The sequence below is a fragment of the Sturnira hondurensis genome, unplaced genomic scaffold, assembly GCF_014824575.4.
Source record: "Sturnira hondurensis isolate 20B ecotype Veracruz unplaced genomic scaffold, ASM1482457v3 Scaffold0022752, whole genome shotgun sequence".
NCBI lineage: Eukaryota > Metazoa > Chordata > Mammalia > Chiroptera > Phyllostomidae > Sturnira > Sturnira hondurensis.
Genome location: NW_028095383.1, coordinates 287,704 through 306,359, shown reverse-complemented (window position 1 = coordinate 306,359; position 18,656 = coordinate 287,704). Strand labels below are relative to the sequence as shown.

Below are 18,656 nucleotides of genomic sequence, written 5' to 3'. Positions count from 1 at the left end.
CTGCACCACTGAATTTCACAGGTATCCTACCACAAAAGTTCACACCATAAACCCAGGGAGTCAGAACAGACCAATTTAAGAAGCCGAGGAAAACAAAAAGAGTCTCACAAACAATAGGAAGACAAAAAAACAATTCCCAAATGAAAGAAAAGAAGGAAGCCTCAGAAAGAATGTTAGATGAAATAGAGGCAAGTCAACTATCAGATATTGAATTCAAAGCACTGCTTATCAGAAAAATCACAGAGCTCACAATGACCTACCAGAAACTACAGGGGAGTTACAATGAACTCACCGCAACATATATCAACATGAAAAAGGAAATAGAAACTATCAACAAGGGCCAAGAGAAAATGAAGAATAGAATTTCTGAATGGAAGAACACAGGAGAAGGAATCAAAAGTAGAATCCTTGAAGCAGAATATCAGATCAGGAAGTTGGAGGACAAAGTGGAAAAAAAATTCCTAGAAAGAGCAAGAAAAGGAAAAGGTGCTCAGAAAGAAAACAGTATGGAATTTTCTCAGAAAACTAAAAGTGAACATGCCTTTTTACCCAGCAATTCCACTGTTAGGCATATATCCTAAGAACCCTGAAACACCAGTCCAAAAGAACATATGCACCCCAATGTTCATAGCAGCACAATTTACAATAGCCAAGAGCTGGAAGCAAACTAGGTGCCCATCAGTAAATGAATGGATCAAAAAACTATGGTACATTTACACAATGGAATTCTATGCAGCAGAAAGAAAAGAAGGAGCTCCTACCCTTTGCAACAGCATGGATGGAACTGGAAAGCATTATGCTGAGTGAAATAAGCCAGGCAGTGAAAGACAAATACCATATGATCTCAACTTTAACAGGAACCTAATCAACAAACTAAACAAACAAGGAAAATATAACCAAAGACACTGAAATAGAGAACAGGCTGACAGGGACCAGAGGGAAGAGGGGAGAGAATTTCAGAGGAAAAGGGGAAGGATTCACAGGAACAAGTATAAAGGACACATGGACAAAAACTAAGGCGGGGGTGGGGGTGGGGGAATGGGAGGGAGGTGGGGAGCACTGGGGGGGGGGGTGGGCTGGGTTGGGAGTATAGGACAGAAAACTGTACTTGAACAATTAAATAAATCTAACAAAAAATAAAGCCAAAATCTTCTAAAGTTGAAAAAAATGGTTTTATATTTTAATCTGACAACAGTCTACAGGATATTAAGTCAGACTTAAAATTTTAATAATACAAACTCTCTAATATCATACCTATTAAAAATGTTTATTGATTTTAAAGAGAGAGGAAGGGGAAGAGAGAGATGGAGAAACAAAAATGTAAGAGAAACACTGACTGGTGCCTCCCATACATCCCAAGTGGGAATCCAACTTACAACTTAGGTATGGGCCCTGACTGGGACTCAAATCCCCAAACTTGTAGGCGTGTCCAATCTGAGGCATGCAGGCTACACATAGGCCAGGATGGCTATGAATGTGGCCCAATGCAAAATTGTAAATTTACTTAAAACATTATGATATTTCTCTTGTGATTACGTGTCACAATGTATTTAATGTGTAGCCCAAGACAACTCTTCTTCCAGTGTGGTGAAGTGACACCAAAAGATTGGATACCCCTGGATGAAGCTCCAAATGAGCCACATCAGCCAGAGTTCATACCTATTTTTAAAGAGATCAATTACAGTTGCTAGTCTCTGGACCCACCACTAGATCCAAGAGTTGACAAATGTTTTCTTTAATGGTTCAGAGAGTAAATATCTTAGGCTCTACAGACCACAAGGTCTCAGTGCTTCTATGTAACTGTTTTTAGAAGGCAGAAGCAGATATAGAAAATACATTAAAAAAAATCATGGCTAGCCTTAGCCAGTGTGACTCAGTTGGCTGAAGTGTCGTCCTGTTGTGGATTCAGTTCCCAGGCAGGACACATGCCTGGCTTGCAAGTTTGATCCCCTGTGCAGGTGTGTACAATTCCCAGTCTGGGCATGTACAGGAGGCAACTGATCAATACTTCTCTTTCACACTGATGTGTCTCCCCCTTCCTCTCTCTAAAAGCAATGAAAAAAATGCCCTACTGTGAGGATTAAAAAGAGCGTGGCTGTATTCCAATACATCTTTATTTACAAAATGAGGCAGCTAGCCAAATTCAGGCAACAGGCTGTAGTTTTCCAATGGCTAATTTAGAGAACCATAGTGGTGTTTGCACAGATTAAGCGGATTTATTTTGATCAGGAAAAAGTAGCTCTTGCTATAAAGCAATCCTGGATAGGAAATCCATATACAGAAAATTATCTCCTCATTGTCCTTAGATATATATCAAGCATGCAATCAACCAGTGAATCATTTCTCTTCACTAGTGAGACCAAAACTTCTCAATGTTCTTGGGTATTATTCTCTTGCTACTACTACATATACTGCTGTCCCTGGGATCATCTAGTCCAGGGGTGTCAAACTCATTTCCACCGGAGGCCACATCAGCCTCGTGGTTGCCTTCCAAGAGCCAAATGCAATTTTAACTCAACTGTAAAGAAGTAGTTACATTTATACAGCCCTAAAATTATTTCAGCCCTTTCTTTGAAGGCAACCACAAGGCTCATATGGCCCCTGGTGAAAATGAGTTTGACACCCCTGATCTAGTCGATACCAATGGCTTCTACAATATTCACCTGCAATGGTAACTGACAAGGAAACTGATTCTGGGACTGTAAGAAGACAGCTAAAATCCCAAGGACTCGAAGTGCAATTTAGGTCCCAGCTGAGAGTCCATGGCAGTACCAGCTTGGCCAGAGTCAAACAGCAGCAGGGCCCATGGCAGGTTCCAGTCTTGCCTACAGCTAGGACATGCTAAGTAGCTAACCATCTTCAACACAGCTGGGCTAGCAACAAAAAGAGCTGCTTTACAAGAAACATTGTAAGGGAAAAGGGAAAGAAAAAGCAAAATGAATAGGATGTGCACAAACAAGGTCAGATAGGATCAAAAGGCACAAGAAGAAAAGGGATCTAAGGAAGGGGAATACATATAAGCCTCAAATTTCCAGAAGGAATAAAATTCTGGAGACATAGTGAAAAAAGGGCAAGGGAAAACTAAGCTAATGTGATAAAGCCAATCCCTTCTCCCACCCCCATTTTCTACATTTATTTCAATAATCATTTATAAATACTTAGATAATAGTCAAATTTTCAGGTTCTGAAAACTACAATGTTATTGTACTCAGTTGTTTCACCAGAGCAGTGCTGCTCAAAATTTCTCTGGTGTGCTGCTTTTAAATAACAGTAACTTTTGCCTGCCCTGAAGGGTATGAAGTACCCTATTATTAAGATATCTGGATCTTAAAAAGAAGTATTATCTTTATTCTAACGCACATCAAATATGTGTGGAATTTTTAAAACAGTGTGGTTTTCTTGAATAGAGAGCATGAAGCATGTCCCCTGAAGCACAAAGACAGGCTAACCTAGAAGAAGGAATAGCTAAAGGACTACTATAGCCTTCACAAGGGAACAGACCTGTCAGGCAGAAGAATTTAAGCTTGTGAGTCGTCTGAGTGACTGGCCAAGGAGACACTCACCTATAGGAAAGTTGCTGAAAGCATTTATTGGTGATGGCCCTTTTTGCAGCTCAGGTGTAGTGTGGGGCATGACATTTTCAAGGAAAGATTTCATGGCTGGCTGATGGAGTGACTGCTGCTGAGATGGTGGTGTCTGCTGCTTCACCAACAGGTTTGGATCAAGTTGACGAGACTGTTGCATCATCTGCTGCTGTACACTAAGAGGCCGACCCTTAAAATGACAAAACAGTTGGGAAAAATTGTGAAGAGTCTTTCCAGATACCCACATATTCCTCTCCATTTTTTCATTCCCTTTCCTCTGCTCAGCAAGGTGAACAGTCACCATGTACCAGTTGATGTAACTCCAAGCAATCAGGACTTAAAAAACAACATATTTCATTGTTTTGATAAAGGCACTTTGAGTCTTGTTATAAGAAAAGTGATATATGACATGAGTTTCAGCACAGCGAGGGTAAAGTTCTGTTCTACCTGTTGGTCTTGCTGCTGCCGGTTCCCAGAAGGCACGCTTCTCTGACTCTGCGTCCTTTGCTGCTGTGCTAACAATCGCTGTAGGGAAGATTGCAGAAAGGCTGTCAGTATCATGCCACAGCAGGTTAGCAATCTGCAGAGTGTCTATGGTAGGTTGGCCTCCAATCAGTCTGTTGAATTCAGGCTTTTATTCAACCTAAACTTCCAGGGAAATTGTTCCTGATCATCCTACCATCAATGCAACCCCACACTCAGCTGGGCTTATTCTCATAGCCTCCTATCCTCTAGGTTCACCACCTTCTTCACTGGCAAGACTGGAGACTCCATGAGGGTCATGACTGCAATACTTCCTGTACAGCCCAGCACACCTGTGGACATCCACTGAATGTATACCAAATAAGAGGCTATCACAGTCTACTTACCTGTAACTGGGAGATCTGAGAAAGCTGGTTTAGTTGGGATAGCTGGTTCAGCACGGCTACCTGTTGAGGGCCAAAGAGCGGATTCAGGCCACCGTTGTTTGGTGCATACTTCAGCAATGAAACTGGAACCTTAGGATCACAATGGTTAAGTTAATAGTGTGATAAAATAACTCAAACTAGCTAAACGCACTGTGTATTTTAAATTATCAAGAGAGTAATTAAACTTGTGGACCATTATTTGGGAGGTTATGTACCTTCTGTTTTCTTTGCTTTACTTATTTATTGCTCACAAATTCCCTCACAAGTTAATTAAAAGATGACAGAGATAAAACTTAAATCAGCGAACGTGCTTTGGTATTTATTACCCTCCTCAAGATGTTTTATGAAAGATAATGGTAAATTTTAAATTACCTCTGACTCATTTTCTTCCCCTTCCTCTATATCCTTTTGTAGTAACAGCTAATTCTGAATCAGCTGCATTTTAAAGATGCCAATACAAATTATAATGACCAACCAGTCATCTCATTCAAATATAAAATTATTCATGGTTTTTTTTCTAGGCAAATAGAAGGTAGTTATCATGGAAGTTTATTAACCTGAGGGGAGAGTAATGGAGGAGGCACTTGAGCACGGAGATTAGGCTGTGATGAACTGAGAGGTTGTGCTGGAGGCTGCTGCAGGCCCCGGGGTTGTGCTGCTGTGTTTCCAACACCAAACATACTGGGATTGCCATTCTATAAAAACAAACAGCCAGGTGTCCTTCAGGGACCAACAGCTCATTACCACATCACACTACTGATTTAAACACAGTAACTAGACGTGAGAGAGAGTTTACTGTTTCTATAAATCATTCAACAGAGAGCCTAAAATATACATGTGGACTTACCTGTCTAACAGAATTCAAGTTTTGCATACCCAGCCCTGCTATGGAGCCGAGGGCCTGGTTAGGTAGTGCACTATTTGAAGGGGGGAGCTTCATGCTCTGACTGGACATAAACTGCAAGTTTTGGGATTCATCTGCTACAATGCCATCCTGATTGGACAGACAGAAAGATGCGCAACACCAGCCAAGCAAACAAGTGGAAGAGATAAATCATTGCAGGAACAGAAGAGAAGTCACATGACATTCCAGCATCAACAGGAAACAGGTAGAAAACAGAAGAGATCAGATTAGTGTTAATTCTAGAACACATAAAAAGAAACCAAACATATTTTATGGGATTAAGAAGAAAATATAAATGCAATCCCTATGATAAGCTAACACATCGAAAGGACAATGAAGTATAAATCCAATATGAGGATTCAGCATGGATTATAACACTTTATATTATATTAGCATTTTAAAACAGTAATGAGAAAATTATGCTATTACATGTACTGGTTTACTATAGCCACAGGGGTAATACAAACAAACAAATTACCTTATCAAAATAAGGACCGCGCTCCATGGAAGACTCTTTGGAAATCTGTGGCCGAGAACCAGGGCCTTTCCCGACCGTTCGATTATAATCACCAATATTTAGACTATGTTTGTCTATGTCCATTCGTTTGTCTTGTAACATTCCTAATAAATGCAAGAAGCTATGTCATCAAGTAGGAAAACAATTAACCTATTTGGTTTCAAATAAATTTGCCACAGAAATCAAAATACTCCCTTCCTAGACTGAACTGACTTCTGCCTTGACAAGGACACAAGAAACACACTTGCCTCTAGTCTATCTTAAATTTCTCAAAACTAAAACTGGGCTGAGCAAATGTCTTTTTACTGAACCAATGAACTTGAAAATAGACGAGTGAAGAGAAGGTTAAGTCATCTTTGGTCATCTACAGTCCGGCTAATTTTACAATAAACACAGTTTCCAGTAACCAGAAAGAACAGCAGTGGCACAACTGACTGCTACCTAGTGTGCCAGACACCCCTCCATGTGCTCCATGCCTTCCAGTCCAGTGCCTGCAACCCCTACTATCACCCCTGCCAGCATATGTTGAGGCTGGAGGCCAAATAGGCCTTGCTCTGTCCATTAATCTCCTCATTCTGATTTCTCTGCAACAAATATGAACTCCTCTTATGTAAACCCCCATCCTGCAAAAATCACCTTTGCTTGAAACAGTCAGCCCCCCAGCTACCATCACACTGCAACAAATTTTTTAATCATGGACACTACTCTGCCTCCAGGCCCTTACCACATGCCAATCCTGGTTTCTTCCCTTCTCTCCACAGCTGGGTCCACTTCCTTGTGTTTCTCCAATGCTGGGACATACCAAGGCTGACTCAGTCAAAACAGAGACACTGAGTATACTCTCCCTAAAAACGTACTTCCCTTAGACTTATCTGCTACCAAGGTGTTGACAGTCACTCCTGTTCACATGCTCATCAAATACAAACATTGCTTTGATTTCACTCCTGAGCTCAGTCCCATATCTTTAACTGCCTGCTAACAAGCACAGCCATTTGAATGCTCCACTGTCACTCTAACAGGTGACACCAAGTACCTTTCCCCACAGGGTCTGATCTTCCTTCACAGGACCTGAGAGTGGCATCTTTCTTCTCCTAGACACATAGAATTGAAAATCTTTCTCCATCTCCCTGGCTCTCCTTTTCCATATTTTCTATTGTCCAACTTCATCTATCACTTTGTAGCAACTGCTGTCCTTTGAGATGTCTGTTACTTCCACCACCATCACAATACTTACTACCCTTATTCCAAGCAAGTGCGAAAGCAAAACTTTCAACAAAATGAAAATATTCTTAGAACAGGTTCGTTTTAGAAATGTGGTTAGTTTCCTGAATGAAGTACTTTATATATTTTTTCCTTTGCCAGGTGACATGAACCTCTGTCAGTAGAGGGTACAAGAGAGACATTGTAGGAAACATGTTTGTCTCCTGGTTCCAGTGCTCTCTCCTACAGCACAGGCAGTGCTCCTGGCCCCTGGCCCCTGCCATACTTGCACACCACTGGCTAGCAGCTCCCACCAGCAGCCCTAGGCAGTTCTGGAGCAATGGCTCCAGTAACGTACCTCTCCTAGAAGGTGGGTTTTCTATAATCCCATGAGGGTGGCACCTCAGTGACTTCTCTGTCACGCACTGAGCCGAGGCCATGTTTAGGAGTCTAGATTACAGCCCTGAGGTGAAGTGGGGTAGGGGTGGGGGCTCTTCCTTGGGCATGCTATCGAAGGCCTAAGATAGTGACTTGTCCTTTTACCTGCTCTTCATATATTCTATAGAGTATCCACATATTCTTTCTCTTTACCTCTTACTGACCAAACCATCATTATTCTAATACTACTCAATAATTATTAATACATTTTTTAGGTCCTCACCCAAGGATATGTTTATTGATTTTAGAGAGACAGGAAGGAGGGTGGGAGGTGGGGGTAGGGAGAGAAACATCGAATGGCTGCCTCCCATTTTTCCCCCGACCAGGGACTGAACCCACAACCTGGGCATGTGCCTTGACCAGGAATCAAACCTGTAACCTTTTGGCATGCTCTCAACCAACTGAGCCACTGGGTCAGGGTTCTAATACTAATTCTTTATATTTATATTAAACTTTCCCTGTTCACATTACTCTGTAGTTTCTTCTCTCTCCTGCCTAGACTCAGACTAAACACAACAATTGCTAAACTGCCCAGGCAAACACACATGGGATGACCTTTTATCAAATCTACTACCTCACCCTCCACAACAAACTGGTTTAACTTTTGTTGATTCTAATCGCCACATCTCCACTGAATTAGATTCTTGACACCTACTGTCTTCACTTGGAGTTCAGAAAATTCTTACTTGCTACTGCAACAAATCTCTAACTGATTTTGCTATGTGTTGTATCTTTCTGTCTGTTCTGTTTCCAATGTTTTGTGTCCTAAAATACCTTCAATCTATAGTCAAGATTATTTTTCTAAAACACAAATCCAAATAATGTCATTTTCCTGCCTAAAATTCTTTAATTCCATGCTTCAGACTAATGATACCACTACCTTAGCTTTGCAGTGATTCATACTTAAAAGGCACAGCAATTCTGCAATGGGAACCTAGGTTTCCTCTCTCATGGCCCAGGCAGGTGCTCTTTCAGTAGAATCACGTCACAGACATGTCTGTCCATCAAGGACAAATATAAACTGAAACTGATTTAATTTTTTCTTACCTCCAGGAAGGTCCATCTTATTGCTCTGTACATTTTCTTCTGGTGAGTCTCTCTGAAGTTAAGAAAAAGCAGCAGGTTAGCAAACTTTAATTTATCAATGGAAATAAATAAAAAAATTTACTTTTATTTCATTGTGAAATTCAAGTGAAACATAAAACCTCATTTTTCACTGTCTAATAAAATTCTTTTTAAATAAGATACGTGCTCGTATTTTTTTTTTTTAGCTCAAACTAGAACAACAAAGGCTTGGTGGCCAATTTTACTCTAATTTTTTTTGCTTTCTAACTTGAAAGCAAAAAAAAAAAAAATGAAATTAGGGTAAATTTACAGACCATAATTAAAGGAGGAGGAAGAGGCTGTTAGGAAAATACTTACCGAAAAACTGATATTTGAAAACTGTTTAACAAATGGATTTATCCATGCTTCTTCTTGTTTGTTTCCACCCTTCATCATTCCCTTCGTAAAATAAAAGAGTAGAAAAACGCCATGGCTATTTCTATTTATCTGATATAGTGACAGATTAATAAACTCTAAGACAATTCCCAATTCTTATTCTTAGCCAATTTGTCCTCCAATCAACTCTTAACAAGAGTTGTTAATAATTTAAAATCAACTTATTTGACTTTCAACTTCCTTTGCTCCAGTCCTCTGGTATAGCTGTAATGTACAGAGAAATCTCTAAAGGCAAGCAGTCAGAAGGAAAAGACAGAAGCAAAGGGCTTCAGTGACCCATAAAAAAGGTCTCCTGAATAGAGAACTGTTCGTTAGACAGTTTCCAATTTAAAAATGAACTGTGTTCTAAAGGAAAAATTATCATTTGGATTTGTAGAACTCTCATACCAAACCAAAGTTAAGAGTCATTAGGTTCTCAGGTTAGTCCAAAGAATTTAACTTAATTCATAAGTTAATTATGCTATGCACTCTATACTCAAAAAACATTTCCATATGATATTTAAAATTTCAATTTGTGTTGCTAACAACACACTATCCCCAGCAGCAGCTAAAGCTGGGGTTCCTCCTACTTGGTGTTGGCTTTCTGATGCTAATTGGGGTTTGGGCCATACAGAACTACACTGGGACATGAGCTGAGAGAATGAATGGTCCATGATTAGCAGGGTGGTACGCAGGGAGGCTGAAAGCCACAGAGACCAACGTCTCTGTGAAGAAAGACTCTGTGGGTCTCTGTGACCCACTTATATGAAGCTCACAGGACCATTCTCAGTCTGGTACCTTAATCCCCCTTCCCCATTGCTACTACCTATTCCTTCTGACTGTGGAACAGAACACAGCTTAATCTCCCCTCTAAAGGCAGGTCTCTGAAGCAAGCACTTAACCCTTTATGAGGTTCTAAAGTTGTCTTTGATTCCTTTCCTCTTTTACACCCACCCCCAATCTAACTGGTTGCCAGGGCCTTCTGTCCTTCTATTACACATGTCTCTCAAATCAGTCCTTTCTGCTATGGATCCATTCTTCCTTCTCACTCCAGGCCCTCCTCTCTAACCTGAGTGAATGTGGAAGCTTCTCATCTTAGACCCCTAACTCTGATCTTTTTCTCTGTTCCAACCTATCTTTCATTCTATCACTGGTTAACATTCTTCAAAGAAATTAATCTTAAAAATCAAACTGATATTACCTTCTATTCAATTTCATTGGCTCCATAGTCATACAAACTAAAGTTCAAATTCTTGGACATGGTATTGAAAACCCTTTATAATCTGCTTTTAATCTAACCATGGAGCCAGTTCTCCTCACTTTCCAGAAACTCTACATTTTGGTGATGTCAGGTTACTATTTTGCTTAACAACACCCCAACCCCCAGGCATGTTCCAAATTAAAGCCAACAGTGCTTAGAGTGCTTCTAATGACCCGAACTAGATAGATTCAGAGCTCCTTGAAGGTGCTGCTCATATATTAGTGTTTTGAACCCCCAGCACCAAGCACAGTACCTGGCACACAGCAGAGGCTAAATAAATGTTTGCAGTTGCTTTCTAAAAGATTTTTACTAGCAGAAACAAAGGAGAAAGAGTAAAAAGGCTACACACCCTTTCCCTTCTCCTTTTTTTGCCACTCAGACCCTGTAAGGAAAGACAAAGTCACAAAACAGCATGGTCCAGTGGGAAGAACACAGGGTTTGGACTTGGAAGACCTAAACTTAGGTCCTTGCTCTGTCTTTACTAGTTATGCAACTTTGGGCAAGTCACCACGTTTTCCAGTCTCAAATTCATCAGTATTGTATCTCAGAAAGCTAAAAAAGATCAAATGATTTATGTAAAATATGGGAAAGTACTTCATAAGCCATATGGTAAGGCAACAGGCAAATTCAACCAAATAAAAAATATTTTTACATGAAAATGGTAGGTCCTAGACTTAGAATTCCAGGATTAGTGGAGAGGTAACCTAGTAATCAGCTGATTCTTAAGGCCTCTCAGAAAGGAATGGTTTTCAAACAAGGTGGAGAGGATGCATTAGAATCACCTGGGAGACTGGGCACATATTTTGAAAATGGTCTCTAGGAGAGGAAGATAACAGCATCCAACACTACCTTGTAATAACCAGTACCCCAAACTTGTGGTTCTTAAGCCTGGCTCTGCAGCAGAAGCATTGGGAAGCTTGTCTAGGCCAAGAAATGTGGCTCAATTTCCCAACTACAACAGACTTGGGATGTAGAACAAATCTCACATGATTCTGATATATAGTCAGATCTGGGAATAAGGGTTATCCACATATAAAAGCAAAATGAACTTGGCTCATTCCTAGGAATTTTTGTCACAGGACCTTTGGGGATGGGAAAGGGACAAAGATAATGGATGGATAAGGAGGAGGATGACTCTGGGTACAGGGGAGGTTGGGGACTCCAGGTGAGGAGGTGGAATGGGAGATGAACTGGCAGTGAGATGGCAAGAGTCAACATGGAGATTTGTCCTTCTCTTCCTCCTCACCACTGCAGGCACCACCCTAGTGTGAAGGGTTGTCCCAGGCAGCACTGGTAGAGGGGAGGAGGAGAGAAATCCCAAGCTGTAGCAGTGGGGAGAAAGGAAGTTCCTGTGGTCTTGTGTTTTCCTAGGTGGCTGCCCATACAAGAGGCTATACCTAAGTTGGGGACTGCCTGGACTATACTGATTGCCATAAACGGGAAGGCAGAACACTAAATTTCTGTGGGAAAACTACCTCTGGAATTTAAAGTTTCAAGGGCATTGCTCTTGAAATGTTTACCTTCGATGACATTTTCTTTGTATATGGTGGCCAATTTAAAGATGAGTTAAGCTCTTGAGAAGAATTACTATTCCACATTCCAATCTCCACATCCTCTTCCTCTTCCCAGCCAGTGGGGCGATTTCCAGGCAGTGGCATATCTTCACCACACCAGCCATCTTGCATAGATTTTGGCCCTGGTTGTGGATTTGTAATACAAAGAGAAACATGCTTTAATAAAAGAATTCTTTCTGGAAGATGAGCATACATTAACAGGGTAAGGTGCAGGAACAACCTAAAAAATCCCGCTTGGTTTTCCCTTCCCAGATTTGCACAGTAGGAGTGTATGTTATATACCAAGTTAAAAGTTTCATTAAACAATAATTTATTTTGTTAAAAACTCCAAAAGAATATCTTCCATGCTTTCACGAATCAGTGTGTTCCTAACACAGGTCAATGGTGGCATTCTTGTTCACAACCACTTAATCTGGATGGTGATGCACAGAGCAAAGAGAATGGATGAAATTTAGAAGAGCTCTTTTTCATACACATTTTTAGGAAGAGTGACCAAAAGTACTGCAAGCCATATACAAAAAGTATCCTGTGCCTACGCTTAGCCTTTGGAATTTCTATGAGATGTTTCATACACAATCTGTGGCACAGTGGCCATGCTTATCTGAATGATGGGATACGTCCTGAACTTTGCTCATTTTCTATATAATGTTCAGGGAATCATCTGGAGTCTGAGCCAGACAGTTTGCATATGCGTCCCCATAACTATTATATTTGGTTTCTCATGTTGGATAGCCTGAAAGTGGCTTGACTATTTCCAGATAACCTAATTTGGTAAAATACAATTGAGATTTAGTGAAGTATTATGCAAATCATTAATAGTTGCAGTTCTAAGGAAAATGAGAAAGACAGGGAAATTTGGAAAGATAAAAGGGCAAACCATGTTACATATTCCAAGAATCAAATAGTATCATCTAGTATAATGATACATGGGTATCTGAACAATGACATAAACATTATCCAATTAATTATATTCAATGAGAGTTCACCACTGCTACAAAAGAGCTACCAGGGATTATCAATAACTTACCAGATTTGCTTAACGCTTGTGGACCAACAGAGCTGGAGCCCCACGTGGATGTGTTGGATGCCACAGCAATGGGTTCCCCCCAGCTGGGACCACTGTCTATGGGTTTACCCCATGCTGAAGTACCATTATCCACAGTTGTGGCTGGAGTAGAAGGCTCCCCCCAGGGCTCACCCCAGCCTTTAGAAAGTGTGGGAAAAGAAGTCATCAGCACATGGTAGGGAGGTACAGTGGAATCAGAGGCAATAAGGAATACTTAGGGAACAAAAGATGAAGAACTTCACATTTATGTACTAAATAGTGATGCTGTGATGGGCAAAAAGACGGCATGTTTTACATAAAGAAGATAAATCATTTCCCATTATTTAATTTAACTGTAATGTGTGAATATTTTTTTCACCTCTTCTTTCTTAACTGCCTTCTGGGTATAGAACAGATTCTTTTGAATAACCTTAATTATGGCCAGTCATCCTCCTTTGAAGATAAATTTAATTCCTGGAAAGTCAAGTAAGTCTGAACCAAATGTAGTGAATTAAAGCAGATGATCAAGCTGGGGAATAGTGAGTACATAGAATTTTTACTGTGAGTGCAACTTTTCAACATCACCAGTCTGGATATCTTATATTTACAGGTGCTGGACAATGCTTCTTAAAAATTTTGTAGTACTATTAAGTTGTCCAAAGCAAAGACAAAGCCATAAACATGTTAAAAAAAAAAACAGATTTCCTCTTAGATTCACAGCTGTTTCTTAAAAAAATTAAACTAATTAATATAATAAACTATACTCAGGGAAAAAAATTAGGTGCTGAAAGGTTAGTTCATGAAAACACTCCTACTCCATAGCTAGTTAACTAAGACAATACATTCCAATGACACTTAATGAAAATGTCATTGTACAGACCATCACAGAGACAGAAATCAGTTCCTTGTGAGGAGGGTAAGTGGGAATATATTCAAAAGGTACTATCAAATGTGTCAGGCACGCACATATACACACACTGTATCTAATAGACTTGGATTTCATGTCTACTCAAATAAATCCCTTCTAAGGCCAAATATAGCACAATACTTCATATTTGGAGTATTATTGTTAATATCTGTTTTATTTCTGAGGATACTTTAGTCAAATAATAGAAAGTTCAGTTTGACTGAAAAACTGATTGAAGTGTACAGAATCCCCACTTGACACCACCTTCCCTACTGAGTCTACCTTCTGTAGCTTTCTTAACAGAGAACAGAGTGTGCAGGATTCACACCCAATACTGCCAAAGACAGAGCTGTTCCCTGATGGTGAACACCTTCCCTTTAATTTATAAGCTTCTCCTAGATTAGAGTAAAACAGGCCCCTGTATGCAGAGTGAATACTCTGTTTAAACACATTTTATTATAAAGTAAACTAAGACAAGGTTCACAGTTCTGTGAAGTAACAACTCCACAAAGTAACAACTCACCAGAGCCACCACCTGTCTCTGGGGTTGAGATGGCACTTGCAGACGGCAGCAGCTGGTGCACCTGTGCTTGCTGATCTGCGCGGCTGCCACCACTTGGGACATTTTTGTTCCACATGTTCACATTCTTGTAGTTGTATTTGCTGGGATCTCCCCAAGCTGAGGTTCCATCATCAATTTCCATTTTGCGCCGTATAGACTCTGGGGATGGTTCCTCCCAGCCTGTGGGTTCTTCTTCTTTTGTTGGGGCTGGAATAGGTCCTCCCAGCCAGCCCGTACCAGAGGGTTTGCCTGGAGCTGAAGGGACTCCCCAGGACCCAACAATATCTGGTTGCTTGTTCCAGTCTGGAGAGCTGACTGGCTTTGCCAAATCTCCCCAACCCAGCGACTGACTAGCCTTTGGAGGATCTCCCCATCCCTGGGAAGAGTTAGGTTTAGAAGATTCATCCCATCCTGATGAATTATTTGGATTTATATTATTTCCCCAAGTAAAAGAACTAGTTTTACCAAGTTCATTCCAACCAGAAATAGACCTGTCACTGTCACTACCTCCTGAGCTAGACTTCTTATTAGCCTCACCCCAATGGTCACTCCTTGATGTATCTCCCCAGTTATCACTGGCAGAAACAGACCACCCTTGGTTTGATTTTTGTCCATCACCCCAGCCTTGTTTGTTCCTTTGTGAATCATTCCATGTGGACTTTTCTTCTTTGCAATTCCCCCATTGATTGCTCTTGACCATTCCTGTAGCAGCAGAATCATCTTCCCATCCCCCCTGGCAGTTTGAGCCTTTGGAGTCTCCCCACCTCAGAGCAGGCTTGGGATCTCCCCACCCCGATGCAGATGAGGTATCATTACTGTTAGGGCTAGTCTTGTCTATACATGCCCCTGAGTTAAAAGTCTGTGTTGCAGAGCTCCCCCAGGCCTCTGTCCCATTGTCAGTCTTTCTTTCCCCTCTAGGTGACATCTCGGTATCCCAGGCAGTATTCTGCTTAATAGGAGTCTGTCCCCAACCAGAATTGGATAGGACACGTGGATCTAAGTCAGTTCTGTTAACAATGCTTTGGAGTAACGTGTGCTGATCAATTTTTCTTCTATCTCTACTCTGAGTCTCCCCAGTGACTTTTTCCTCGAGGCGTCCAGTGCTTTCTGTACTACCTTCACTGTCCACTGTACCTCCTGTTTTGGCCCACGCACTGTTTTGCTCATTTGTCTGAGATGTGGCAGAACCCTGATCCTCTTCCTCAGTAGAATTCCATCCATTTGTAAACTTCTTACCATTGCCATTTGCACTGTCACTGGAATGCTGATTGCCAGGCAGTTTGCTCCACTCCACACTGGGTACATTAGTGCCAGTGTTTTGTGCAGGAGTTCCCCAGCCTCTTCGACTCCCTCCAGAGTTTGCACCGTTTCCACTTCCCCAGGATGGACTCCGGGAATTTGTGGCCCCAGACTCCCATACACCTCCTCCTTTATTTGTATTAACTTGAAAGTTAGTGCCCACAGGTCCATTTATGCCAGGCTGCATTAGAGTTGCATTCACAGTGTCACCATTAGCTTGGCCGTTAGGACTTGAACATTTGTCTCCAGAGTAGTTAGAACCATAGGCACCCCATGTAGTACCATAAGAGCCTGCACTTTTTGACTCTCCATTGCTAAGGTGAGAAAGGGAAGTGCCATTCATAACGGATGGAGCCTGTATCTGAGGATGATTCATTGTGCTCACACGCCAGGCCCCCGTGTTATTAGGCAGTTCATTATTCTGTACTGAACCGGAGTTTGGTAAACTAGAGGTCATAAAGTTAGTAGTGTTATTTGGTCCAGTCATTTCAGTGGTGATATTCTGAGGTTGACCACTGAATGAAATCTTCTGTGTACCACTTACTTCAGATTCACAAGTTTCCTGAAGGCTTCCCCAGGTACCATGGGTAGAAGAACCACCCACTTTAGAATTAATACTCTGATTGTTAGACATCTGGCCTATGGTACTGCACTGAATATTGATGCTAGAGCTACCACTCCCTACAGGCCCTTTTAGGGCAAGTCCACTGTTCTCCAATACTGGCCAGGCACCATGGTTGCTAACTGAAGTCAAAGTGCTTGGATTTACCCCTCCATTTGATGAAGAGCTTACAGTGCTCCAAGCATTCACTCTATTGTTGCTAGTTTCTGACTTGTTTTCAGGAGCTTCCACGGAGACCTGACATGTGCTTGTTACAACTCCATGGGAGAAACCCCAGGGCCCAGTACTGCTTCCACGGCCCACACTATTGCTGCTGCCACCACCAACCACAAATTTGTTTTGGGAGCCAAGTCCAATGCTGTTCCGAAGACCATCTTTTTCACCACCTGTGCTCCCTGAAGCCATGATAGTGATGTTTCTTTCTGATTCAGAAATGGAGGCAGAATCAGCATCCATACATTCTGAAGCCAATTCTGGGTCACTGCCAGGGACCAAGGGCCATGCTTCTTCTTCAGGGGAGTTGTTTACAACAGCATCCTGACAGTTTGTGCTAGAGTCACTCGTAGAAGACACAGGTCCCCGCTGCAAATTTTCATAATGAGATCCACAAGTATTATTATGGTTTGTATCTAGAATAAAAGAAAAGCACAAAATTTTATGAAGTGTTTGTAAAACTGATGACTATATGAGAAATGGGTGTGGCTACTCAACATCAACAAGAATACTTGGGAGTATGGTTACAAGTGTACTGGTTACATCCCGGCCACTTTCCACATCCAATAATCAGTTCCACATAGGAAGGGAGTTCTGCACTTGTTCACTGATGTTGTCTCTGAGCCTAGAGCAGTATCTGGAACTAAGAGCTCCTCAATAAATATTTGCTGAATGAATGAACTGCTAACTTACCAGCAAGTAAAAGAATGTGGGAGTCAGGAAGGAGGAAGTGATGGTAACGTAGTAGTGTGTTAAGCAACCCGGGCTTAGAGGCCAGACATGGCAAAAAGGGGCTGAGATGTTGATGGGTAAGGGCAGGTGAACAGGACAAACTTGTAGAAATACAGAAATGGGCAAAGTAGACTTACAGTTGTAATACAAATAAATAATAATATAAGAATAAACTCTGTGCTTCATATACTCAACTGTAAAATCTACTTTTGCCCACATCTGTATATTAGGAATCCTTTTCTAGCCTTTCTTTCTTAGAATAGGTTTTTCACATATCTCTTTCAGGTACCATGACAAGTTTATAAAAACTACAGTCTTTTCCATTATATTCCCATTTATTAGTGTTCATACACAAATATGAAATACTATAGACAAGTTTACAAAGTCTTTGGCCATTATATTTCCATATTATTATCATTCATAGTCAACCTGAGATACTACACATAAGAATATTTTTAATTCTTCCCTTTTTCATAAAAAATTCTTAATTTACCTACAGAGCCATGTTTATTAAAAGACAACAGAAAAATTGTTAATTGCTATGTTGAAGATCACAGAATTACTATAATTAAAAATCAACTGCTGACATTGAAGGCAATTAATGACCAATCATATAATCCTATCATTTTAGACTTACTGCTACATATTATCACATAGTTATTTTATAGCAGGCAGGGCAGACAGTAGTGCTTCTGATTCAGCTTAAGGATCTAGTATAGTTAGAAAGTCTCACAGGTATTAAGCTATAGAAGATGGTTGCATTAAGACTGTCCTTCACAGTTGCCTATATTGCCCATTGCTTTGGAGGGTTAATCAGAATTATGTGCAGTGGTTTTAAATAACATACACATTCAAGTCATGCCCAAGACCTAATGAACCCACCACTGGGTTGCAGGCCTAGAAAACGAATGTAATTCACTATGAGAGTATTGCTAACAGGAAAATCAGGTTTATCTCACATCATTTTCTTTCAAAGCAAAATTGTTAAGCAGCAAAAGGTAATGGAACTAGGAAGAGTAGCAAGAAAAAGGACTAGAGAGACACCAAAAATGTACATATAATTCAAATATAAGTATTTTAAAGTACAGTAACTCTTTTCAATCCCTGTTTAAGAACCATTTTTTAGGCTGACACAAAGTTAAGTCATCTTTCAGTGCCCAGAAGGAAATAAAAGAATATCAAAAAGCAGTTAATCTTACTGGATAAAAACAAATCAGTATGCCAGCACCTGAACTACCACCAACATGACACAACACTATGGGCCATGCACTTCATGTGTACTTTGTCACTGAATCCTTGGAACAACCCTAGAGCACAAGTATATCCTCACAAGTACTTCCTGCCAAAGGGAAAAATAATACCACTAATTTGTCAATTTTTCTCATCTTAGTAAACTTCCTAAAACCTAAGA

The 18,656-nt window shown here is 40.7% G+C and overlaps 1 protein-coding gene across 9 annotated transcripts in view; it reads right to left on the bottom strand.

The window, feature by feature from the left end:
* The window catches only part of TNRC6A (trinucleotide repeat containing adaptor 6A), a 98,986-nt gene that overhangs the window by 16,623 nt on the left and 63,707 nt on the right, over positions 1 to 18,656 (bottom strand). For 5 of the 9 annotated variants that reach the window (XR_005065033.1, XM_037036275.1, XM_037036268.1 and 2 more), the window contains 12 exons: positions 14,341 to 16,929; positions 12,893 to 13,069; positions 11,812 to 11,987; positions 10,641 to 10,673; positions 8,974 to 9,054; positions 8,599 to 8,650; positions 5,875 to 6,017; positions 5,340 to 5,486; positions 5,050 to 5,187; positions 4,454 to 4,582; positions 4,032 to 4,109; positions 3,564 to 3,774 (listed from right to left, as the gene is read on the bottom strand). Coding sequence is in view for 8 of the 9 variants with exons in the window: in XM_037036275.1 (XP_036892170.1) it covers positions 3,564 to 3,774; positions 4,032 to 4,109; positions 4,454 to 4,582; positions 5,050 to 5,187; positions 5,340 to 5,486; positions 5,875 to 6,017; positions 8,599 to 8,650; positions 8,974 to 9,054; positions 10,641 to 10,673; positions 11,812 to 11,987; positions 12,893 to 13,069; positions 14,341 to 16,929 (3,954 nt within the window). In the remaining variant the exon portion in view is untranslated. The remainder of the gene's footprint in view (positions 1 to 3,563; positions 3,775 to 4,031; positions 4,110 to 4,453; positions 4,583 to 5,049; positions 5,188 to 5,339; positions 5,487 to 5,874; positions 6,018 to 8,598; positions 8,651 to 8,973; positions 9,055 to 10,640; positions 10,674 to 11,811; positions 11,988 to 12,892; positions 13,070 to 14,340; positions 16,930 to 18,656) is intronic. The other 4 variants (XM_037036270.1, XM_037036269.1, XM_037036271.1 and 1 more) reach the window with 4 other exon arrangements.